Genomic DNA, 24320 nt, shown 5'->3' with positions numbered 1-24320 from the left:
CTGCGAGGAAGCATGTTAGACTTGCGACCCGTGTTCGCTGTAGGGCGGATCCATCTTCGCCGGCTTATGACTGCCTGTGCCGGTTCTCCTCCCAGCGCCCCGCCACCCCCAGTCTCAAGTCCCTGGGTGGGCAGAGTTGAAACCCCAAGGGCTTTGCTTCCAGGCACCTCCATGTCAGAATAGGTGGGCTGCCAGAGTCCGCTAGGCTGTGGAGGTGGAGCTTGTTGAAGGAGCCATGGCCCGGGGTCCTGCCTGGCTCTGCCTGCAGGTGTGGCTGTGCTGGCGTGGCCTCTAGGTTTTAATAAGGAATCTGTCCTTGGGCCAAGGGACTGTTTGCAACTTGGGTGTTGCCTCTTCTCTCCGCCCTCCTCGCCTCCTCCTCCGGGTTCCTCCGGAGGCTGCCGCTTCCCACCCGTACGCCCCTCATGGCTCCCGTCCCGTGTCTGTTCCAGAGCGGTGGCCCGCTGGACGGCAGCATGCTGGAGGTCTTGGAGCGGCGCCTGCATGTGGGGGTGCACAATGGCCTGGGCTTCGTGCAGAGGCCACAAGTGGTGGTGCTGGTACCCGAGATGGACGTGGCCTTGACACGCTCAGCCAGCTTCAGCTGGAAAGTCAGTTCCTCTTCCAAGGCCAGGTATGATGATCTGGTCCCCAGTCCCAGGCCGTCCCCATGGGAGGAGGGATGGGTGGGGACACTCGAGGGTCGGCGTGAGGCTGGACATGGGTCAGCTGTGGCCTCATCTCTCCCCCGCACTGGGTGCTTGTGCTGGGACAGTTGCAGAGTGAGTGTGGCGGGTGCGTCCAGCTGTGGCTGTGAGGATGCCTATGGGCCTTGTGGGCAGTGTACAGCCCAGCTGCCACTCAGCTCAACCCCGCGCTTCCAAGCCCCCTGTGCAGGCCTTGCTGTGGCTCACACCTGCCTGCTCTTCCATGGTGGGCCAAGTCCTGGGGAAGGCTACTCGCTCCCAGTCCTCCAGAGTGCTTCCTGGCCATCGGGCCATGTAGTGCCGTGCTGCGGCACTGTGGAAAAGGTCTCCACTGCGATACTTAGTTGTCCGCCTTGGGAGGCACTGGCTGCTGGCTCGGGTGCTTGGGTCCATGGCACTCACAGGGGAGGCCTGGGTGGAGTTCTCGGCCCCGGACTCAGCCTCGTTTAGCCCTGGCGACTACCAGGATAATGGGTGGGGAATCACTCTGACTCTCCACCCGTCATGAATGGACATAAATAAATACAGATTGTAAGAAAGCTCTGGTTTGGGGAAGGACTGTGGAGGCTGAAGAGTTGTGGGAGAGAGCGTGGCTGCATCACCCAGTGGGCAGGTCTGGGGTACGGGGTGGGAGAGAGTGTGGGTGTGTCACCCACCCAGTGGGCAGGTCTGGGGTACGGGGTGGGAGAGAGTGTGGGTGTGTCACCCACCCAGTGGGCAGGTCTGGGGTACGGGGTGGGAGAGAGTGTGGGTGTGTCACCCACCCAGTGGGCAGGTCTGGGGTACGGGGTGGGAGAGAGTGTGGGTGTGTCACCCACCCAGTGGGCAGGTCTGGGGTATGGGGTGGGAGAGAGTGTGGGTGTGTCACCCACCCAGTGGGCAGGTTTGGGGTACGAGGTGGGAGAGAGCGTGACTGTGTCACCCAGTGTAGGTCTGGGGTGCACAGGCAGAGGTGGGTCCAGGTTAGGACAGTGCTGCCACTGGACCACTGACCATCTCTGTCGCAGCCCTGGAAACCAAGCCCTGGTTCTGAGGAGCCGCCTCCGCCTGCCCGAGATGGTCCCTGACCCGGCCTTCGTGGTGGTCTTCCAGCTGGAGTACGTGGTCCGCAGCCCCGCGGGAGCTGATGGCAGCGTAAGTTGGAGGGCGGTGGATTCCCGCTGGTGGTGGGCGCTGTGCTACCCAAGACCGGAGCGGGCGCCAGCGTTCCCCTGCGGACACTTGTCGTTACAGTCTGCGGTGATTCCGGAAAGTGCCTGTGCGCCGTCAGTATTTTCTCCCTTTATGGTAACGGCACTTTCCACTGGCTGAGAGCAATAAATAGCTGAACAAATTTTGTAGGCCATAATAGCATTAATTCATAATTATCAGGTCAGTAATTATTTGAAGAACGAGGCTATTTTGAGATGTTTTGGTGTGGTGCTTAGTGCAGCAAAGCTTGAATCTGCACAGGCGGTAAATGGCTTCTTACGGTGGACTTTGTACCTCCCTGCATTGTAATTAAGAGTGTGAGTCTGTGTGCTGAGCTGGAAGAAGTCGACCCCATTTCCATCGCTAATGGGGCTGCATTTGGTCAGTCCCGGCTGGCTCTCCGTGAGATGCAGCCTTGTGTGTGAGAAAGGTAGCAGCATCCTAATAGGTCAGGTGAGCACCGAGGGACGGGGAGCGGCCCGTGTGAGAAGGCCAGGCCCGAGCCACGCCGGCCCCTTGGCACCTAGGGCAGGTGTCAGAGCACGGCTGCCACATACCCTGTCCCTGTGTAACTCATTCCCACCACATGAGAACATGGTGCTCCCTGAGTTCTCGCAGGATAGCCACTGCTTTTTCTTATTGCCAGGAACCCCAGCTGCACTGTAGCTGCCTGTGAACCACCCTAAATGGGAGTCCCAGGGCCCCTTGTGGTGACGATTGGGTCACCCAGAGGGGTGGAGAATGGGGGTCCCAGGGTCCTCTGGGGTGGCCAGTGGTTCACCCAGAGGGGTGGAGGATGGGGGGTCCCAGGACCCTCGGGTGCTGAGTGGGTCACCCAGAGGGATGGAGGATGGGGGTCCCAGGGCTCTCTGGGGTGGCGAGTAGGTCACCCAGAGGGATGGAGGATGGGGGTCCCAGGACCCTCGGGTGCTGAGTGGGTCACCCAGAGGGGTGGAGGATGGGGGTCCCAGGGCTTTCTGGGGTGGTGAGTGGGTCACCCAGAAGGGTGGAGTTTCTGGACTGGGCAGTGAGCTTGAGAAAGGAGCTGCCCTGGTTGAGCACAGCATCCCAGTGCCTGGGGAGCACAGCGTTGGGATGGGGTCTCCCCGATGCTCTGGACACTCGGGAAATGTTGGGTTTTTTACATGCAATTATGGAGTATGTATGCTACAGCTGAGACGCGCTGCCCGGGCCGTGCACGGAGCCGCTCCGGCAGAGCTGTGCCTGGGGCAGGTGGCTCTGCACCGTGGCTGCCCGGGAGCCTTGGGACGTGGCTGTGGCTGGGGCAGGTGGCTGTGCACCGCGGCTGCCCGGGAGCCTTGGGACGTGGCTGTGGCTGTGGCTGTGGCTGGGGCAGGTGGCTGTGCACCGCGGCTGCCCGGGAGCCTTGGGACGTGGCTGTGGCTGGGGCAGGTGGCTGTGCACCGCGGCTGCCCGGGAGCCTTGGGACGTGGCTGTGGCTGGGGCAGGTGGCTGTGCACCGCGGCTGCCCGGGAGCCTTGGGACGTGGCTGTGGCTGGGGCAGGTGGCTGTGCACCGCGGCTGCCCGGGAGCCTTGGGACGTGGCTGTGTAATGGCCCATCAGTCCTTTCTGACGTGGAGGTGATTGTCATGGTGATATTGGATTCCATTTCGCTGTCATCAGGTGTTCTTTCTCAGGGTAATCTGGAAAGGAAATGTTCCAGGGTGTGAAATGATTTTCCACACAAATTACGTGCTGTGTGCAACGCTGAGAATGGCGCATGGCGGTAAATGGGCGAAGCTGCATCGAGCATTCCCGGCAGGAGCAGACTTGAGACTGCAGGAGGAAAACAGAGAGAGGCCCACAGTGCTGGTGTGGGTTCCCGGTCCGTACATGGGGCCGCAGCCAGCGGGGCTGCCCCGGTCGGCCCAGGGCTGGCCGTTGGGGTGCGCTCACAGCCTGTGTGTGCGGCCGGCCCGGGCTGCTCCTCTGTCTGTCTGACCGAAGCGGAGCAGCCAGGATGGTGAGGTGCACCTGGGGGCTGCGGCAGGTGGGCTGCCCGCCTCGCGCACGCGCTCCCGCAGCCCGTGCTGAGTTATTTTAAAAGGCATTTCTTTGAAGATTCGCTTATTTGACAGGCAGAGGGGGAGATATGTCGTGTCCTGATTCACGGATGAAATGGTCACCGTGGTTGGGGCTGGAGCAGGCCGAGTGCAGGAGTGTCAGGGGCCTGGACACCTGAGCACCCCGTCCCCCCGCTTTCCCAGGCACGCTCATGAGGAATAGCATTGGAGGCTGAGCAGCTAGTGTTGCCGGCACAGGCTTAGCATGCTGTGCTACCACGCTGGTCCAAATCTTACGCCCCAATGTTGGGCTTCAGAAACAGACTGACTCTCTTTTATTTCTTTTTAAGACTTGAGAGGAAGATCTTCTGTCAGCTGATTCACTCCCCAAGTGATTATGATGATTTGAAGCTAGGAGCCAGGAGTTTCTTCCAGGTCTCCCACACAGGTGCAGGGTCCCAAGGCTTTGGGCCGTCCTCGACTGCTCTCCCAGGCCACAAGCAGGGAGCTGGATGGGAAGTGGGGTGCTGGGATTAGAACCGACGCCCATGTGGGATTCCGGCATGTTCAAGGCGAGGACTTTAGCAACTAAGCTAACACGCCAAGCCCACTGACTTTTTAATAAATGGGTTTTTTGTTTTGTCTTTCAAAAACAGATTTATTTGTTTATTTGAAAGAATTACAGAAAAAGAGAGGGAGGGAGAGAAGAGAGGGAGATCTTCTAGCCACTAGTTTGCCCCCCAGTGCTGCACTGACTGAAGCTGCATTAGTCCGAAGCCAGGAGTCAGGAGCTTCCTCCGGGTCTCCCATGCGGGTGCTGGGTCCAAGCAGGTGGTGGCTTGGCCTGCCACAGTGCCAGCGCAAATGGGCTTTTTAGGAGGTGTTGTGCGTGGAGGTGCCAGCAGCCTCAGCCTCTGGTGCCCCTCCTGACCGCCCCTCGGTGGTGACCTCCTGCGCCGTCCCCAGGTCCCTTCTCCTGGCTGCTCTGTGCACCTGTGAACAGACAAGTATGCTCTCAGTGTCTCCTTTGGGTCTTTGGCGTGTGTTGTTGGCTGTGACAGTTGAGGCTCTGTGCGGAACAGTCCAGTGAACTTTGGGCCTCTTTACAGTTTGTGTGAATTCAGACCAAGCTTGGAAGGACAAGAATTTCTGGGGTAGCTGATCTCGCCTTAACCAGTAGCATTTGCTAATAGTAGAGCTTACCAAATAATGGCTCTTGTTCTGCCTGCGTGTTGGCTGTACTTGACCTTCTTAGAGCTGGTGTTTTCTTCTTTACCTGAAGTGTAAAGAATGTACTTATTTTCATTTTATTTGAAAGGCGCACGCGCACACACACACACACCCCTTCAGTTTGTTTGTCCACTCCCCAGTTCCTGCAGTAGCCAGGGCTGTGTCAGCTGAAGCCAGGAGGCTGGGGGGGGGGGCACCTTGGCAGGAAGCTGAGCTCTGAAGCAGAGCCCAGTGCAAGCCCGCTAGCTTCCAGATGACCTATGAGGGTTGCAGGGAGCATCTTAGCCCTGGCAGCAGGTGCACATCCCTAGGTGTGCCAGGCCCCGCTCATCTCACTGCGGACTCTGACCTCAGTGGGGTGTGCTCCCTGACCTCCTGTCTGCCAGAGCTGTTGAGACACTAGCGGGTAAAGGGGTGTTACACGGGGGAGATGGAGAATACAGGCCCCCGTGCAGGCTGGGGTGTTCGGTGGAGTCACTGGATTTGAAGGGTGGACCCACCCGAGTTGCACCCGCAGCGTGAAGACGCGTGTTTATTTTTGATCCTGGAATGTTCACCTGTACAGAAGGTGACTGCTCACAGGAGGTAGACACTGTCAAATTACCCTCAGTGACTCATTTTCCTAAATGTCATGGTGGTTTTCTCTGTGGTCCGCTGATCACTGACACAGCTGGGTTTAGAACCTGTGCGGTGGCTGAGTCAACAGGGAGGGGGCCGGTAGTGGAGGGGCCACAGAGCTGTGGGCTGTGGGTCAGTGGAGGGGACACAGAGCCGTGGGCTGAGGGCTGTGGGTCAGTGGAGCACAGAGCCGTGAGAGGCAGGGGGAGCACAGAGCTGTGAGAGGCAGCGGGAGCACAGAGCCGTGGGCTGAGGGCTGTGCGTCAGTGGAGGGGACACAGAGCTGTGGGCTGAGGGCTGTGGGTCAGTGGAGCACAGAGCCGTGAGAGGCAGGGGGAGCACAGAGCTGTGGGCTGAGGGTCAGCCTGGGGAGCACAGAGCCGTGGGCAGCAGGCTTAACTGCTTAGACCCTCAGCTTGAGCTTCCTGGAAGTGGGTCCTTATCCCTGAGTTGTCCGGGTGTCTGCTTACCCTGAGAGCGGGGTGAACATACAGCATCCTGACCCGAGACAGAAGGCTGGCTCCCGCTGCAGGGACACGCTGAGGCCCAGGGACGTCTGTGCCAGATGCCAGTCTCCTCCGTGGGGGTAAAGGACCACATACCATCTGGCCAGGGGCAGTTTGGAAGTGCTGACTTGGATGAAGCAAGAACAGTTTTCCTTCTGTATTTGGATCTGCTCCTGCATGCACTTGGCCTTGGCGTAACCCAGGGGATCACTGGCCATCCGCAGGCACCGGGGTCCCAGCCAGGCGTTTTGTGTGTGTGCAAGTGTGTGGGGCCCTGCCTCATGCCCGAGTGTAGTTGTGTGTCCTCAGTGGCAGTGCCCCAGCTTAATGCAGCAGGGCCCTTGGCCTCACTTCCTGGGTGACAGTGCTGTTCACCCGCACCGTGGTTCCTCACCAGCGGTGGGAGGCCTCTTCCCCCTGGGGCTGTGACCATGGTCACTTGGTTAGTGGATAAGAGGTTGACCTGGTGGGTGCCCTTGGTTTCCTCTGCTGTGCCAGAGAGCCAAGAGTCCAGGGTCAGGAAGAGAATGTGGGAAGTGGTAGCCTCAACCTTCGGCCGTAGGGCTGCATCTCGTGGCTGTGTGGTTGCTGGGGTCCGCATCCTGGAGCCTGGAGCCAGTGGTGCGTGGTCCAGTCCCCACCTTCGGCCGTAGGGCTGCCTCTCGTGGCTGTGTGGTTGCTGGGGTCCGCATCCTGGAATCTGGAGCCAGTGGTGCGTGGTCCAGTCCCCACCTTCGGCCGTAGGGCTGCCTCTCGTGGCTGTGTGGTTGCTGGGGTCCGCATCCTGGAATCTGGAGCCAGTGGTGCGTGGTCCAGTTCCCACCTTCGGCCGTAGGGCTGCCTCTCGTGGCTGTGTGGTTGCTGGGGTCCGCATCCTGGAATCTGGAGCCAGTGGTGCGTGGTCCAGTCCCCACCTTCGGCCGTAGGGCTGCCTCTTGTGGCTGTGTGGCTGCTGGGGCCCGCGTCCTGGAGCCTGGAGCCAGGAGCTGGCGGTGCACAGCTGCATTTGGGGCTGCAGCTCTGGGAGCTTCGGTGGCTCGTGCACCTGTGCGCCTGTCAGCAGGGTTTTCAGGATGCTTTCTTGGCTGATTGAGGGGAATGCTGGGGATATGGGAGTCATAAAAACTGCAAGAGGTCCTGGTGAGATGGGCGGGGCCGGCGGGTGCCTTGTTGGAAGTGGAAGTGCCCGTCCCTGTTCAGTGTCACACTTGGCCATGCATGGACGCCCTGCCCAGCTGCACTGGGGTTAACGGGTGCTGTTGTGCTTTGCTTGTGTTGCAGACCGCTCCAGCCGCCGCGCTGTCCAACCTGGCGTGCATGTACATGATCCGCTGGGCCGTGTGGAGCCCTCCAGAGGCCGGGGCCGGGCGGGTGACCCTGCCTCTCCATGGCGGGGTCCGGCCCAACGCCTCCCACTGCCTGGTCTACAAGGTGCCCTCGGCCAGCATGAGCTCGGAAGAGGTGAGTGCTGTGAGTTGAGTGGCAGAGCGCGAGCCTTGGTGGGTTTGCCTGTCCGTCCGTAGGCGTTCCGGGAGGGCTGTTGAGGGCGCCTGGCCGTCTCTGTGGCGCATCTCTGCTTCCCCCGAGATCCTTCACGGGTCTCTCTGCTGGATACAAAGGGGTAGACAGGTAGCCAGGACTGAACAAGAAGGCAGGCAGGAACAGAGCAGTGTGTGTGTGTGTGAGTGTGTGTGGGGATATATGTGACCATGCATACACGTGTGTGTGCAAGTGTGTGTATGAGTGTGTGCACGTGTACATGTGTGTGAGTGGGCATGTGTGTGTGATTGTGATGAGTACATGGGAGTTTATGTGTGAGTGTGTCATGAGTGTGAGTGAATGGTGTGTGTGTGCTCTCAGGGTGCTGCACAGTGAGCCCCGCGGCGTCCTGGAGCTGGACTGCCATGGTGGCACCCCACAGTGAGCCCCGCTGCCTCCTGGAGCTGGCCCCACCGTGGTGGCACCCCACAGTGAGCCCCGCGGCCTCCTGGAGCTGGTCCCATCGTGGCGGCACCCCACAGTGAGCCCCGCGGCCTCCTGGAGCTGGCCCCGTCGTGGCGGCACCCCACAGTGAGCCCCGCGGCCTCCTGGAGCTGGACTGCCGTGGTGGCACCCCACAGTGAGCCCCGCGGCCTCTTGGAGCTGGCCCCGCCATGGCGGCACCCCAGAGTGAGCCCCGTGGCCTCCTGGAGCTGGACTGTCGTGGTGGCACCCCACAGTGAGCCCCGTGGCCTCTTGGAGCTGGACTGTCGTGGTGGCACCCCACAGTGAGCCCCGCGGCCTCTTGGAGCTGGCCCCGCCGTGGTGGCGCAGTCACTGCTGTTCTGACTCCAGCACCAGCCGGGTTCTCGGGGCTGTTACTTAATGAGTTGGGGAAGGCTCTGGGGACCTAGGAGGGCAACAGCTGATCGTGCAGTTTTTCTTCATGAAAGGAACGTCTCTCATTACCGGCCCTGCTTGGCTGCCTTCCCACGCGCTCTGCTCTGAGCCCTTGTTAGCAGCTTGCCGTCGGACCCCCAAAGCCGTCACCCCTCTCCCTCTGCTGTCTGTGCATGTAGAGATAAATCTTGACTGGCTTTTCAGCTAGTCATGCCGCAGATGTCTGCAGATGTTGTGAGCTGTCTCTCAAAGGAGCAACAGACAGAATGAACCAAAAGTGGCCATGAACTTGACCTGCTCTGCTGTGTGGTGAAATAACCCCCCGCATGAATGTGTGCATGGTGTCCCCTGCTTGAGTATGTGTGTGCATGTGTGTGCGTGCAGCCGTCCCCTGCTTGAATGTGTGTGTACACACGTGTGCATGCATGGTCTCCCCAGCACGCTGGCTCTGGCAGCCGTCCAGCCCGAGCAGAGCCCACCTTCACTGCCCAGACCGGCTCACTCTGCGTCCTGTTCCTTCATTTAGTGCCTCCATTATGCTGAGAAAAATACCCCTGTCCCTGCAGCTCACAGGTGACTGGCGGGGATCAGGTGCAAGTCACAGAATTCAGGGCCAGGAAGATGTGGGTGTCCATGCAGTGGTGATTATGTCCCTGGGACTTAATGTGAAATGCACAAACATTTTATGATTATGTTTGCTTTCTGAAACAGTCCTTTTTTTCCTTGAGCAAATCATTGTGTTTGTTTGTTTGTTTGTTTTTAAATTAGATTTCCATTTCCAGAGGTAACTTAGCAGTGACATCCGGGCTCACCTTAGTTCTGTGTGTTCCCACTGGTCTTGGCTGGTTGATGAACTATGAACGCAGGGTGTTCACTCTCCCTCCACCTGCGGTGTGTGGCACAGTGGTGCTGGTTGGGGGACGGAAGGGACCCCTGAGAAGCAGGCAGCCCCGGGGCAGTCCTGAGTGGGCAGCTGGGGACTCTACCCCCCGAAGTTGTCTGCAGATCCTGGGCTCAGCCCCACACTGCGCTTGTGTAGGTCTGACCTGACGGCAAGACCTGGCATGTGGGCAGTCCTAAGGTGCCCACTGAGTGGGGCACACACAGGAAACTTGAGGAACATGGCACAGGCTTTGAGAACTGGGCCGAGCCGAGGCTGGCTGCCCTGAACAAAAACCTCAGCATCCTTACAGGCTCCAGGACGATTCCAGGAACCGTCGTGTAGTAGCCCTGTGATGGAATCTGAAACCAGCACAGAGCACCCAGAGTGTCAGCTTTACAGGATGCCAGCAGAGCTGGCACAACCACCGGCCACCACACAGACAGCAACCCCTTCTCCTTTAGAAAAAAGTAGGTGTTTACAGGCATAGTTAGAGGGAGAGTCAAAGGAGAGTTAAAGAAAGAGAGAATTTTCCACCGTTGGTTCAATCTAAATTTAAACCATTTAAATGAAGAATAGTGTGTGTGTGACAGAGAGAGAGAGAGAGAGAGAGAGAGAGAGAGAGAGAGAGAGAGCGAGAGAGCGAGCTTCCGTTGTCTAGTCCACTCTCCAGCTGGCTGCAGCAGGCTGGGCTGAAGCCAGGAGCCAGGAGCTCTGATCTGGTCCCTCGTGTGGGTGGTGGGGCCAAGCACCATGACAGATGTTTTCTGAGAGAGGACGTAGAGGAGTTTCTTGAGACAGGTGGAGATCTGGAGCATCAGGAAGGAAAGACTGCGGGCCTGGTAAACACAGCAGCACGTTCCCTTCCGGCGTTCGTGGTGTCGGGCCTGGTAAACACAGCAGCACGTTCCCTTCCGGCGTTCGTGGTGTCGGATGGCTGAGGCAAGACGTGTAACCGGATCTGAGCGTGTGTGTTCAGCACGTCTACGCAGCAGGCAAGCCAGCTGCCAGGGAGGGAGGCGATGGAGGTGAGGGAGAGTGCTCGCATGTCCTGGAACAGTGAAGACCCGTTGTGCTGTGAGCGCTGACAGCGGCCACCACCCGGGAAGAGCAAGAGTCAGACACCCGCTGGACAGTTCAAGAGAAGGTTTGAGAGACATTCCAGAAAGCCAGAGGATCAAAGCCTAGTGAGATGGCCGCCCTGAACCCAGGGGTCCCGTCATTGTGTTCAGTGAGACCAGGTAGGTCCAGTAACTGAAGGGACATTGCTTGTTGTGCAGAGTCGGCAAGGGATACATTTTGGAAAGTGCAAGGCCGACTGTGTTGAGAGGGAGTGCAGCCATGAGCAGAAGGAAGCCGGGGCATGTGTGTTCCGGGCAGACGAGTAGACGCAGCAGAGACAGTTTCTGGGAATTGAGGGAGACGTCACGTGTGTTGAAGGGTCGGCCGCCAGGAAGACGGCAGTCCTCGAGGCTTCTGCTTCTGACCCACACACAGCTTCACCGTGTGGGGAGCAGGAGCTCCCGGAGCAAAACGGAGAAACAGGTCCACAGTTACAGCTCGAGACATCACCACTGAGCCCCGAGAAACAACAGAGCCAGCAAGTAGCAGACCCCCAGGGCCGTCTGAGCATGGACAGGGTCATCGTGCAGACCCCCAGGGCCGTCCGAGTGTGGACAGGCCGTCAGCCCACGGGATGTCTGTGGAGCACCTGCAGCAGGGCTGTCCGAGCGTGGACAGGGTCATTGTGCAGACCTCCAGGGCCGTCCGAGCGTGGGCAGGCCGTCAGCCCACGGGATGTCTGTGGAGCACCTGCAGCAGGGCTGTCCGAGTGTGGACAGGGTCATTGTGCAGACCTCCAGGGCCGTCCGAGCGTGGGCAGGCCGTCAGCCCACGGGATGTCTGTGGAGCACCTGCAGCAGGGCTGTCCGAGCGTGGACAGGGTCATCGTGCAGACCCCCAGGGCCGAGCGTGGGCAGGCCATCAGCCCACGGGATGTCTGTGGAGCACCTGCAGCAGGGCTGTCCGAGCGTGGACAGGGTCATTGTGCAGACCTCCAGGGCCGTCCGAGCGTGGGCAGGCCGTCAGCCCACGGGATGTCTGTGGAGCACCTGCAGCAGGGCTGTCCGAGCGTGGACAGGGTCATTGTGCAGACCTCCAGGGCCGTCCGAGCGTGGGCAGGCCGTCAGCCCACGGGATGTCTGTGGAGCACCTGCAGCAGGGCTGTCCGAGCGTGGACAGGGTCATTGTGCAGACCTCCAGGGCCGTCCGAGCGTGGGCAGGCTGTCAGCCCACGGGATGTCTGTGGAGCACCTGCAGCAGGGCTGTCCGAGCGTGGACAGGGTCATTGTGCAGACCTCCAGGGCCGTCCGAGCGTGGGCAGGCCGTCAGCCCACGGGATGTCTGTGGAGCACCTGCAGCAGGGCTGTCCGAGCGTGGACAGAGTCATCGTGCAGACCCCCAGGGCCAAGCGTGGGCAGGCCGTCAGCCCACGGGATGTCTGTGGAGCACCTGCAGCAGCTATGAGCGTGTATTCTCGCCTGCATGTAGGGTGTTCACCATGGAAGGCAGCATCCTGGATCAGAGGGCAAAATGCAGGAATTTTCCAATTCTCTGATCATAGTGGAATTACATTAAAAATCAATAACAAATGTGACGTAGTATTTCAAACACTTAGAAATTGGAAAATGTACAAATAATCTATAAATCAATGAGAGGGGCCTCAGAAGAAAATGAAGTGGACAAGGTGACGATGCGATATGGAGCTGGCTTAGCTAGAACTCCAGCTCTGGGGCAGGCATTAGACCTAGTGGCTTGGCTGTCTTCTGGGACAGCCACGTCCCCTGTCGGGGGCCTTGGGTTCAAGTCCCAATTCTGCCTGTTTCCAGCTGTCCGCTAATGTAGACCCTGGGGGTTAACGGGGTGACCCCTGGCTCCTGGCTGCTACGCAGCCCAGCCCAGGCTGTGCGGAGGGCGTATGGGAAAGGAAGGCAGCAGATGGGAGTCCTTTGTGTCTGCGTCCATCTGCCTCTGTCTCAAATGAAGAAGTACATCAGTAAATTTATAGCATTAAATATCATACGACAATAAAACATTAAATATCATACAACAATAAAACATTAAATATCATACAACAATAAAACATTAAATATACAACAATAAAAAAGCATTAAATATCATACAACAATAAAAAAGCATTAAATATCATACAACAATAAAAAAGCATTGAATATCATACAACAATAAAAAAGCATTAAATATCATACAACAATAAAAAAGCATTGAATGTAAAGGTCTTAAATCAGTGACCTAATCTTTTACATCAAAAACAAAAGAGTAGATACAAGAGAAAAGGCCCGGCGTGGCAGCCTAGTGGCTGAAGTCCTCGCCTTGCATGTGCCGGAATCCCATATGGGCGCTGGTGCTGATCCCGCTAATCCCGGCAGCTCCACTTCCCATCCAGCTCCCTGCTTGTGGCCTGGAAAGCAGTCGAGGACGGCCCAAAGCCTTGGGACCCTGCACCTGTGTGGGAGACCTGGAGGAAGTTCCTGCCTCCTGGCTTCAGATCGGTGCAGCACCGGCCATTGTGGCTGCTTGGGGAGTGAATCATCAGATGGAAGATCTTCCTCTCTGTCTCTCCTCCTCCCTGTATATCTGACTTTGCAATAAAAATAAATAAATCTTTAAAACAATAAAAAAGAGAAGAGCCAATGAAGCGGAAAACTTTTTTCTTTTTTTTTTTTAATCAGTAAAATTGACAAATCTGGAGCAAGACCGAACAAGAAAGAGGCCACAGAAGAGCTGTCCCACGAGCGCACAGTGCTCACCGGCCAGCGTGAATGCCGCGAGCGCTCTGGGCCTGCACACTCAGCCGGGACAGAGGAGCTAATACCGAACTCCGAACTGCCAAAAGTCGCCCAAGATGAACTAAGCAACCTGAGAAGTCCTGTAACAGGGAAATTGAGCTCATAGCTATTTTTAAAAAAATTTCTTAAGGTTTACTCATTTTATGTTTGGAAGGCACAGTGACAGAGAAAGATCTTCCATCTGCTGGTTCACTCTCCAGGTGTGTGCAGTGGGCGGGACTGGACCATGCCAGGAGCCTGGAGCCTGGAATCGCACCGGGGTTTCCCCACGTGGCTGGCAGGGACCCAAGCAGTTGGATCATCTTCTGCCGCTTTCCCAGCAAGTGGCTTGGAAGCAGAACAGCCAGGACTTGACTCGGCCTTAATACCAGATGCTGGGTCCACAGATGGTAGCTTAACTTGCTGTGCCGCAACATTCCAGATTCATAGTTGAAAACTTTTGAAAACAAAGCATCTAGGCCTATTCAGTTTAAAATAACCTCATTTAACAAAAATCTTTTCCAGCAAATAGAAGGTATGGGAATAATTTCCAATTCGTGTACTAAGGCCAACATTCCTGATACCAAAACCAGAAAAAACTGTGGGCTTTTATTCCTCATGGACATAGATGACAAATACTCCATAAATGTCACCCAGTTGGATCCAGCAATGTGCAAGGATAATAATACATTATAAGCACATGGGGTTTATTCCAGGAATGCAAGGCTATTTTCTGTTTGAAAGCCAATTAATATCATTCACTCCAGGAAGTTCCACCGCATGATCGCAGTGCTTGGTACAGAAAAGGCATGTGACAAAATCCAGCATCTATTTGAGATGAAAAAGCTGTGCAAGCCAGCGATGTGAGAGGAAGCTAAGTTGGCCTCCTCAGGAATGCCTGTGGACCCCCTCCAGCACGGAACTTCGTGGTGGAAATACCGGCTGTACGAATCCCAGAACGACACAGACAAGCTGATTCTGAAGTTTATGTGGAAAAGGCAAAGGAATGAAGAGTTGACCGTTTGGGGGAGAAAAAGAAGAATAGCAAAGTTGGAGTTGCACTGCACAGTGTCGAGTCAGTGTCACAGGGCATTGAGCGGCGTCGAGTGCTTTGGTGGCACGTGGCACGTGGGCTCATGGCATGGACTCGGGCGCCTGAAAACGAGTCAGAGTTTGGGGATTTGGAACCAGTCATGCACACATGCTGTGCTCCATCCTGCTGTTGGAGAAACGAAAACTGAACGTCTACACAGACACAGTAAGCCAGTGTTTAGAGCTCCCACACTGGACCCAGCCTAGACGTTCCTGTGTACGGGCATGGATGGCTCACGAACGGCGGCACATCCAGCCGCGGGAGGCCGTTTGGCAGCGGCACCAGCAGGAGATGCATGGCAGCTCGGAGGTGCCGAGTGACGAAGCCAGTCAGCTGCGGGGGGATGTGACAGGGCTCCCCAGTGCTGCAGACGCCCCCTGGGCTTGGTGGGGTAGGTGGGCCCCAGAGCGACAGGGGGCGTGGAGCTGGTGTGTGTGTGAGAAACCCACAGGACCAGAGTGTCACCCAGAGTCCGTGTGACACAGGTGAGTGGAAAACTCGCCGTCTCCACAGGAGACACCGGCGTGGCTTCCACCTGGGTAAGGGGTGGTTCTGGGATTTTGGTGTCGCAGCCGACTGTCTTCGTGCAGGAAGCTCACTCTGTCACCGTGTGAGCGCACGCTTTGTCTTGGGACGGGGCAGCTTGTCTCTGGTGGGCAGCTGACCGGAAGTGTGCTGATGGAGGGCGTGGCCATCTGTGCTCTTTGTGGTTCCTTGCAGGTGAAACAGCTGGAGTCGGGAACGATCCAGTTCCAGTTCTGCCCGAGCTCGGAGGAGCTCCTGGACATGCCCACGCCGTGTGCCAGCGGCCCCAGGGCGGAGCGGCGGTCCTCCCGGAGGCCACCCATGGCCCCTTCGAGTGAGTATTTGCTCACAGCATCTTAGTCCAGTGTGATAGTTCCAGGTGTGGAATTGGACAGTGACGGGGTGAGAGATCACGCCAGACAAGTCTAGGATGTATTAAGGGGTCTTTGTTAAGCTTGGTGATAACAGGGCCCACTAGGAATGAGCAAATGATAAGAACATGGCAATCCAGTCTGAATCAAAACCCCAAGAGGAACAATTGGTCATTACCCTGAAGACCTATGTCCCAACTTCCCAAGCAACCTAAGTTATCCTGAGAGTCATACAGAAAACAGCCTGGGCACACTCACAAAGCTGCAGACAGTCACCTTTCCCTGGCTTCTCTGCCCACATTCCATCACTGCCAGGCCTCCCCTCCCCTGGAACTCCCGATAGAACTACAAAGCATCTTAGCATTGTTATCTTCACTGTCCCGCCCAAGCAGTGAACAGAGGGGCCGTGCTCGGGATACCCGACCTTGGAGTCTGTCCGTGGGAAGCCAGAGAGCACGCAGGTGCTGGGGAGGCCAAGAGTCAGAGTGCCAGAATGGCAGAAGCTTGTGACCAAGGGAGCGAGCCCCTCCCTGTCCTGGGCCTTTATGGGGGCTTGCCAGGGAAGTGGTTACACAACAGTGCAGTACTGCCCCCTCTCAGGCTCCAGGTGGTGATGAGTGAACGTCACCCCTCCCCCCTCCTCCTGTCCCTCCTCTCCCTCCCCCCTCCTCCTGTCCCTCCCCCCTCCTCCTGTCCCTCCTCTCCCTCCTGCCTTCCCCCTCCTCGTGTCCCTCCCCCTTCCTCCTGTCCTTTAGGTGTGAAGCTGTGCTGGCCTGGGGGTGTCCTCCTCCCTTGGATTGGCCTGTCCTCGCTCCTGTGCTGTCCATCTTGGTTCCTGGGCTTTTCACCCCCGGTCTGGCTTGGGTCAAAGTCTCCGCTTAAACATTTAGTGTCTTCTCTCAAGTTTTCTGCACGTGATAAAATCTAATTAAAGTTACTTTTGTGTTAAGCCCAGGCACTGGGACCGGCAGCTGCTGCTTTCCGGGGAGCGTGTGCAGGAGGTTAGAGGGGAAGTGGGGGGGCCAGGACCCCAGCCAGCACTCCAGGAGGTGCACGTGTCCCGAGTAGCAGCGTAACCTGCCGTGTCATACCACTTTGTCCCAAATGACAGCTTTTTAAGATTTGTTTATTTTACTTGAAATTCAGAGTTACAGAGACAGAGACCTTCCATCTTCTGGTTCACTCCTGAGATGGTCGTAATGACCAGAGCCGGACTGACCTGAAGCCGGAGCCAGGAGTTTCCTCTAGGACTGCTACATGGGTGCAGTGTCCCAAGGACTAGGGCCGTCTTCTGCTGCCCTCCCAGGCCACAAGCAGGGAGCTGGATGGGAAGCTGGGCAGCCAGAACAGAAACTAGTATCCACATGGGACGATGGTGCTGTAGGCAGAGGATTAGGCGGCCCTGACACCTGCCGGCTAGCTCTCTGAAAGTCTGCGTTAGTTCCGATGCGTGACCCTCGGCGGAGTTGTGTTGTCTCTCTCTGCGTGTCTGACCAGTTGGAGTGGGCTCCCAGACCCCAGGGATCGGAGTGCGGGGAGTTCTGAGAGGAGGCCAGATTGGCCTGGAAGAAACAGGAGTGTGACAGGCACTTGGGTTCCTGCTGCCGCTGCGAGAAACACCAAGTGAATTGAGAAGCCAGGGCGCTCTCTCCAAGGGCGGAGGCCTCGCTGGCTAACAGGGATGCTGCTGGTGGAGGCTGGGGCCCCGAACAGGGATGGAGACGTGACCCCTGGGAAGCCCCACAGCCGGGGGTGGCATTTCCAGGCTCCGGCGAGCGAGCCAGCTCCCACACCCCAGGCTGTGCACAGGTGACCAAGCTTCTGTGTTTGGCTTCGGGGCCCCTGGGTACCAGCTGAGTGAGTGAAATTGATCTGGTCTCTGCCAGCTCTGTGGGGAGCCAGGATGAGCAAGAGCTGAAAAGCATCGTGCAACCTGGTCGTGTTTAAGTGACAGAACAACGGGGCATTTACTGATGGAAGGGTTTAGAGCAGCTGTTTCCTGCCTGCATTCCCGTCTTCCTGCCTGTACAATGGGCTGGATTAAATAGCTAAATATGTAACGTTTGGAAAAACATTTGAGGATATTTTGATGAGCTTGAGGCTAGGAGAGCTTTCTCAGACAAAAGCAGTGAGTTGTGAATCCCAAAGGACAAGGTATGAACCTTAGAGGAGGGGAGACCACAAACTAGAAGACAGACGTCAGGCAGAAAGAATGCGATTAGAGGAAGGCGCCGAGTTACTGCAGGTAGCCGGGAAGTCGCCGAGCAGCACAGAAACTGGGGAAGGACCTGTGGAGACGGCTGTGTCTTAGCTTAGGGTGCTGGATGTGGAGCGAGGCGTGCAGGGCAGTGAGGGCCGCAGTAACACAAGGACCCCCCCTCCCCCGCCCACTGTCCTCGGCCTTCTTGTCACCAGCGTTGGTGGGAACAAACCGCACGTCTGCACCCCTTTGGCCACAGGGGCAGCAGCTGGACAGCATATCTTCCTGGGGCTGCTGTGGCCTCCAAGGTCTCTGATGGCGAAAGCACAGCTGTCCCCGTCTGTTCTTGCCCAGGTGCCCGGCCCAGAAGGCTCTGTCCTGGCGGCATTTCTGCCCTTTGCTGCCGGCCGGTCTAGAAGAGCTGGAGGCTGTGCTGCTTCAGAGTGAGCTGTTCAGGGCGATGTCCCTTCCCTCATCCACTGAGTAGGGCCTCCTGAGAGGTGGGGGGCTGTCGGGTCCTGGGGCAGCTTGCTTGGGGGGCTGTCCCCTCGCTCACCCGCTCTGCAGGGGTCTCCTGAGAGGTGGGGGGCTGTCGTCGTGGCCTTGACAGTCTGCAGGGGAACATTAAGCCACCAGGTGCACTGGATGGCCTGGGGCTTGTGCTCCTCTCGGGAGGCTGTGTGGGCCCAGGGGGGACGTGTGGGCTCACTGGTCCTGCGCTACAGGCTCTCTGTGAAGCAAGAGCAAGGTAGAATGGAGAGTGGCCTGTGAACAGCTGCTGGGTGGCCTGGCTTAGCCAGGCTGGCAGAGGGCAGTGCTTTTCTGTGCGGCCAAGCAGCCCTGTACCAGGCCCTGCTGCTCTTCCTGCTGAGCCCTGCCCTCCCAGGCCTTGGGGTGTTCCTGCTGAGCCCTGCCCTCCCAGGCCTTGGGGTGTTCCTGCCGAGCCCCTGTCCTCCCCAGGCCTTGGGGTGTTCCCGCCGAGCCCTGTCCTCCCAGGCCTTGGGGTGTTCCTGCCGAGCCCCTGTCCTCCCCAGGCCTTGGGGTGTTCCTGCCCCTGTCCTCCCAGGCCTTGGGGTTTTCCTGCCGAGTCCTGCCCTCCCCAGGCCTTGGGGTGTTCCTGCTGAGCCCTGTCCTCCCCAGGCCTTGGGGTTTTCCTGCCGAGTCCTGCCCTCCCCAGGCCTTGGGGTGTTCCTGCTGAGCCCTGTCCTCCCCAGGCCTTGGGGTGTTCCTGCCGAGCCCTGTCCTCCCAGGCCTTGGGGTGTTCCTGCCGAGCCCCTGTCCTCCCCAGGCCTTGGGGTGTTCCTGCCGAGCCCTGTCCTCCCAGGCCTTGGGGTTTTCCTGCCGAGCCCTGTCCTCCCAGGCCTTGGGGTGTTCCTGCCCCTGTCCTCCCAGGCCTTGGGGTGTTCCTGCCCCTGTCCTCCCAGGCCTTGGGGTGTTCCTGCTGAGCCCTGCCCTCCCAGGCCTTGGGGTTTTCCTGCCGAGCCCTGCCCTCCCCAGGCCTTGGGGTGTTCCTGCCGAGCCCCTGTCCTCCCAGGCCTTGGGGTGTTCCTGCCCCTGTCCTCCCAGGCCTTGGGGTGTTCCTGCTGAGCCCTGCCCTCCCCAGGCCTTGGGGTTTTCCTGCCGAGCCCCTGTCCTCCCAGGCCTTGGGGTGTTCCTGCCCCTGTCCTCCCAGGCCTTGGGGTGTTCCTGCTGAGCCCTGCCCTCCCAGGCCTTGGGGTTTTCCTGCCGAGCCCTGCCCTCCCCAGGCCTTGGGGTGTTCCTGCCGAGCCCCTGTCCTCCCAGGCCTTGGGGTGTTCCTGCCCCTGTCCTCCCAGGCCTTGGGGTGTTCCTGCTGAGCCCTGCCCTCCCAGGCCTTGGGGTTTTCCTGCCGAGCCCCTGTCCTCCCAGGCCTTGGGGTGTTCCTGCCCCTGTCCTCCCAGGCCTTGGGGTTTTCCTGCTGAGCCCTGCCCTCCCAGGCCTTGGGGTTTTCCTGCCGAGCCCTGCCCTCCCTAGGCCTTGGGGTGTTCCTGCCGAGCCCTGTCCTCCCCAGGCTTTGGGGTGTTCCTGCTGCCTTCCTGCCTCCTCTGCTGCTGACATGGGATATATGTGGTGTTCTCTAGGAAGATTGGCAGCTTGGTTTGGTCAGAAAACATGTTGGTGAAGTCGTCGATAATTTAAAATTTGGATTTGCCTCTGGTTAGCTCCCTTCCTGGTTTCTCAGGCTCTGGGAGGAGCCCCACTTTGGCTCAGGCTCTTGGTAATCTCCTCAGCGGGTCAGCTGCTGGGTGCGCTCGGCCCTCCTGGTGTGTGTGTGTGTGTGTACGCACATGCACACACGCAAACACACACAAATATCTTCTCTCCATTGACTCATTCTCCAAGTGACTGTGTGGCTGGAAACAGGCTGGTCTGGAAGCAGGAGCCAGGAGCCGGGGGTCGGTGCCGGAAGCTCCCCTGTCTCTCGCCGGTCTCCCCTGTTGGTGTGGGCGCTCAGCACTGGAGCCGTGTGGCCTTCCAGGCGCGTCGGCAGGAAGCTGATGGGGAATGAGCCGACACCAGTTAGGGTGCCAGAGCCACAGGCAGCCACTATACCAGCTGTGCCATGATGCCGGCCCCTGTGGGTTTTGTTGTTGTGGTTGTTTGTTTAATCTTACTTGAGAGGCCCAGAGAGGCAGTTCGGCCGAGTTCTTGTCCCTGAATGCTATGCTGAAGCCTGCCCTCCCTCGTGGGTGGCGGGGACACGGCAGCAGGAGCTGGCATGGGGAGCCAGGGCCAGGCTCGACGTGGGCACGTGTCTTAGCCGCCAGGCCACACACCCCCTCCTGTGTTTTCACGTTTCCGTTTCCTCTTCAATTATAATTAATATTTTACGTTTTCATCCTTATTAATTCCATTCTCGTAAATTCTTTAAGTTGATGAAGAGGCGAGTGCTCAGCCTGCCTTCCGTTCCTCTTGTTGGTTAAGCAGTGGCCTGGCGGGGGCCAGGGGGACGGAGGATGCACTTCCCTGCCCCGTGACCCCGAGGCGTGAGTGGAGTGGGGGTGGGTGGGATAGGGTGGGGTAGGGCTGCACCTCCCTCCCCCTGCGGCTCAAGGCTGGGTGGGGTGGGGTGGGGTGGGGTGGGGTGGGGTGGGTAGGGTGGGGTGGGGTGGGGTGTTAGGTTCGCCGACCACCAGGGAAGGAACACATCAGCCTCATATAGAAAAGAATGTAGAAGGCCTTTGTTCCAGGGGACCTTGGTCACGGGCTTCCGTTCCCTGTGTAGCAGAGACATGAAGCCAGGAGCCACAGAGGAAGAAGAGCCAGGAATGACGTGCGGGGGAGTTTGAAACCCCCCTTGACACAGACGGTGAAGCGGGGTCGCTTTGGCCCTGGTTTGGTGGAAAATGCTGGAGTGTGTCTGTTATTGGTGCTGCAGGGATCCTGTGTCTGATGTCCCTTCTGGGTTGTAGCCCTGGGGGCGGGGAGGACGCTGCACCGCCCCCCCCGCAGCCCAGCCGCACACTCTGCAGCCCAGCCGCACGCTGCACCCCCCCCGCAGCCCAGCCCCACGCTGCACCCCCCGCAGCCCAGCCCCACGCTGCACCCCCCGCAGCCCAGCCGCACACTCTGCAGCCCAGCCCCACGCTGCACCCCCCCGCAGCCCAGCCCCACGCTGCACCCCCCGCAGCCCAGCCCCACGCTGCACCCCCCGCAGCCCAGCCCCACGCTGCACCCCCCCCGCAGCCCAGCCCCACGCTGCACCCCCCCGCAGCCCAGCCCCACGCTGCACCCCCCGCAGCCCAGCCCCACGCTGCACCCCCCCGCAGCCCAACCCCACGCTGCACCCCCCCGCAGCCCAGCCCCACGCTGCACCCCCCGCAGCCCAGCCCCACGCTGCACCCCTCTGCAGCCCAGCCCCACGCTGCACCCTCCCGCAGCCCAGCCCCACGCTGCACCCCTCTGCAGCCCAGCCCCACGCTGCATTCCCCCGCAGCCCAGTGCGGTTCCTGGGAATTCACTGCTCATCTTTCCTGCTCCATTGACGACAGGAGCTTACCTAGAAATTGGAAGGACCTAAAAAATGGCCCCATGTATTTACTAAATCACTAAGTTATTATTTATCTATTAGATTCTCCCCCCCACACTTTTGAAAAAAGTTATTGTATTTTACTTAGTTGAGAGTTGTACAGAGAGAACGCTCTTCCATCTGCTGGGTCACTTCCCAGAAGCCTGTGACGGCTGGGTTGCGCTGGGCTGGGCTTGCTAGCACCCTGCTCCTCATGTCAGCCACAAATGCCGTACACAGCTGGGCCTCACTGTTGGCCGTGGCACTGGGCACATGCCCTGGTTTAAGGTCAGGGATGGGGAGCCCTGACCCCTGGTCTGGCCCTGCAGGGTAGCTGGAGGCAGGATGTGAAATTCAGTACATCTGTAGAAGGCCGATTTTTTTTGTTTAATTTACTTGTTTTTATTGGAAAGCAAACTTACAGAGAGGAGATACAGAAAGAAAGATCTCCCATCTGCTGGTTCATTCCACAAGTGGCCCCAACAGCCGGAGCTGAGCCGATTCAAAGTCAGGAGCCAGGAGCTTTCTCCGGGTCTCCCATGTGGGTGCAGGGTCCCAAGGCTTTGGACCATCCTCGACTGCTTTCCCAGGCCACAGGCAGGGAGCTGGAAGGGAAGTGGAGCAGCCAGGACATGAACCGGCGCCCATATGGGATGCTGGCACCAGAGGCAGTGGCTTTATCCGCTGTGCCACCGTGCCGGGTCCATGTAGCGGGCTGATTTTTCAAGCAGCTGATTTGTGATGTGCAGACAGGCCTTGGCAGAGGAGCGATGCCCTCCCCTGCCCCCGGCTCCGTTGTGGCTGACCGGGGGTCATCTGTGTCTCTTCCCTTTAGTGTGTTTGTCAGGCCGGTCTCCATGACAAGTGAGCTCCTTACCTCTGCGTGCTTAAAGCCAAAATGTTAACTTCTTACTCTGTGTTCACTGGGCCGGGGACAGTCGTCTCCTCTGGCCTTGCCGTCACCGTGCCAGGGACAGGTGGGGAGGCCCACGGCGCTTAGCTCATCCAGGGGCCGCTTGCAGCTGTGTGGCCCAGGCCGTGTGGGTCCCACAGGAGGCCAGAGTGGAGGCTGTGAGGGGAGAGCCCGTGGGTGGGGCCTGTGGATGGAGGCCCGGGGGCGGGGGGGGCGCACCTGGCATGGTGAGGTGCTGAGCTGTTTGGCACGTGCCCTTGGGGTTGTTTGCCAAGAGCTTTGCCTCCCCGCCGCTGGCCCCCGTGAGGGGAGTCCGCTGTGGTTGCTGGGAGGATTGGGCGTTGGACGGCCGTGCAAATGTGCTGTAGCAGCGTAATCTATTTTTTGGTTACCGTTTGGGGACCGGCCGATTCACGTGGCTGGGAGCTGATTGCATTTGGCTTATTTAATTTGGATTGATGGCTGCCTCCGCGTCACGTTAATGCGATCTCCTCGGCCCAGATTCTGAGCCTCGCTAGGAAGTCCACGTGAGACTTTTGAACACCCGCGGGTGTTTCACGTATGACGGAAACGCTTCATCCTCACATCTTACCTCCTCACGTGGCTCCTCTGGGCATCTTGAGGATGCATGGCTGTCACGTTTGGCGAAGGGCCCTGGCTCTTTATTTTTGATCTGAAATCTCTGGGACCCTAAGATGCAAGCCACATCCCCCCACCTGCCACGCGATAGCACGCTCGGCCACTAGAGGGCGCCCCGCCTCTGTTTTCTCGGGATCTGGGCATTTCCTTGACCCACATTTTGCTTTTCAAGTGTGGATTCTGGTTTGTTTGCTAGATCGACTGGAAGCCGGTACTGTGGAAGGGTCATTGCTGATGTGCTGGCATGGTGCTTGGCCGGTGTGTGAAGGCGGCAGGTTCCTGCCATGGCTGTTTGGAGCGTTTCTTGCCACAGGCCTTGCCCGGTACAGATCTAGGCAACTGGGGAGAAGCAGCTTCTTGGCCTCCCCCCTTCCACGCCCCATTCCCCTGGGAAGGAGAGGGCTGTGGATGCCGGGCCACGAGGCCTGCCTGAGGCTGGAGAACACTGGGGTGAGGAGGGCTCTGAGCCATGCAAGGACCTGCCAGGAGCCCCTGGGCCACGAGGGCAGGAGCCCCAGGGCCGCCAGGCCAGGAGCCCCAGGAGTGAGGCCAGGAGCCCCAGGAGTGAGGCCAGGAGCCCCAGGGCCGCCAGGCCAGGAGCCCCAGGAGTGAGGCCAGGAGCCCCCGGGCCGCGAGGGCAGGAGTCCCGGGGCTGCCAGGCCAGGAGCCCCCTAGGCCGCTCTGACCCTGAGCCTGTGACCCAAGGCCCAGGAACAATGTCTCTCTGACGCACACACCCATCAGGGGAGCGCCTGCCTGGGTCCCGGCTTGGCTGTCCCCGGGGTTCCACCCCTCCCAGCCTTCCTCCTTCCCATCCTCCCTCCCCGGCAGCACAGCATCGCAGCGTGGCTGCCTCCACCTTGGCCTGGCCCTTTCCCTGCATCCCCTGCGGGTTGCTAAGCAACAGCCTCCTCCTGCCTCACGGCTCCTCCTTCGGGACTGAGCCTGGTGTTTTGTTCTGCCAGGCAGCAGCTTCCTCCCTGTCCACACCCCGCACCCAGGCGCCCAGGCGCCTGCTGCCTCTTATCACCTTCTCCCCAGGGGCTGGGCCCCGGTGGGCGCGGGAAGGCAGCTTGGCCCCGCCAGCCAGAGCCTCCTCCCCCTGCAGTCTGGAAGAGCGTCCACCCGAAGATCCCTGCCACTGTCTACCGCCTTTCTGAGTGCCTGTGAC

At 58.9% G+C, this 24320-nt stretch overlaps 1 protein-coding gene across 2 annotated transcripts in view; it reads left to right on the top strand.

Moving 5' to 3' along the window:
• Window positions 1–24320, top strand: part of NPHP4 (nephrocystin 4) — an 84622-nt gene that overhangs the window by 28944 nt on the left and 31358 nt on the right. For both annotated transcript variants that reach the window (XM_058674482.1, XM_058674474.1), the window contains exons 8-11: window positions 453–634; window positions 1715–1841; window positions 7559–7738; window positions 15195–15333. In XM_058674482.1, coding sequence (XP_058530465.1) covers window positions 453–634; window positions 1715–1841; window positions 7559–7738; window positions 15195–15333 — 628 coding nt within the window. The remainder of the gene's footprint in view (window positions 1–452; window positions 635–1714; window positions 1842–7558; window positions 7739–15194; window positions 15334–24320) is intronic.

This window comes from Ochotona princeps, chromosome 2 (genome assembly GCF_030435755.1).
Source record: "Ochotona princeps isolate mOchPri1 chromosome 2, mOchPri1.hap1, whole genome shotgun sequence".
NCBI classification, from domain to species: Eukaryota; Metazoa; Chordata; class Mammalia; order Lagomorpha; family Ochotonidae; genus Ochotona; species Ochotona princeps.
The sequence above is the reverse complement of the archived record's forward strand: the minus strand, read 5'-3'. Positions and strand labels throughout refer to the sequence as shown.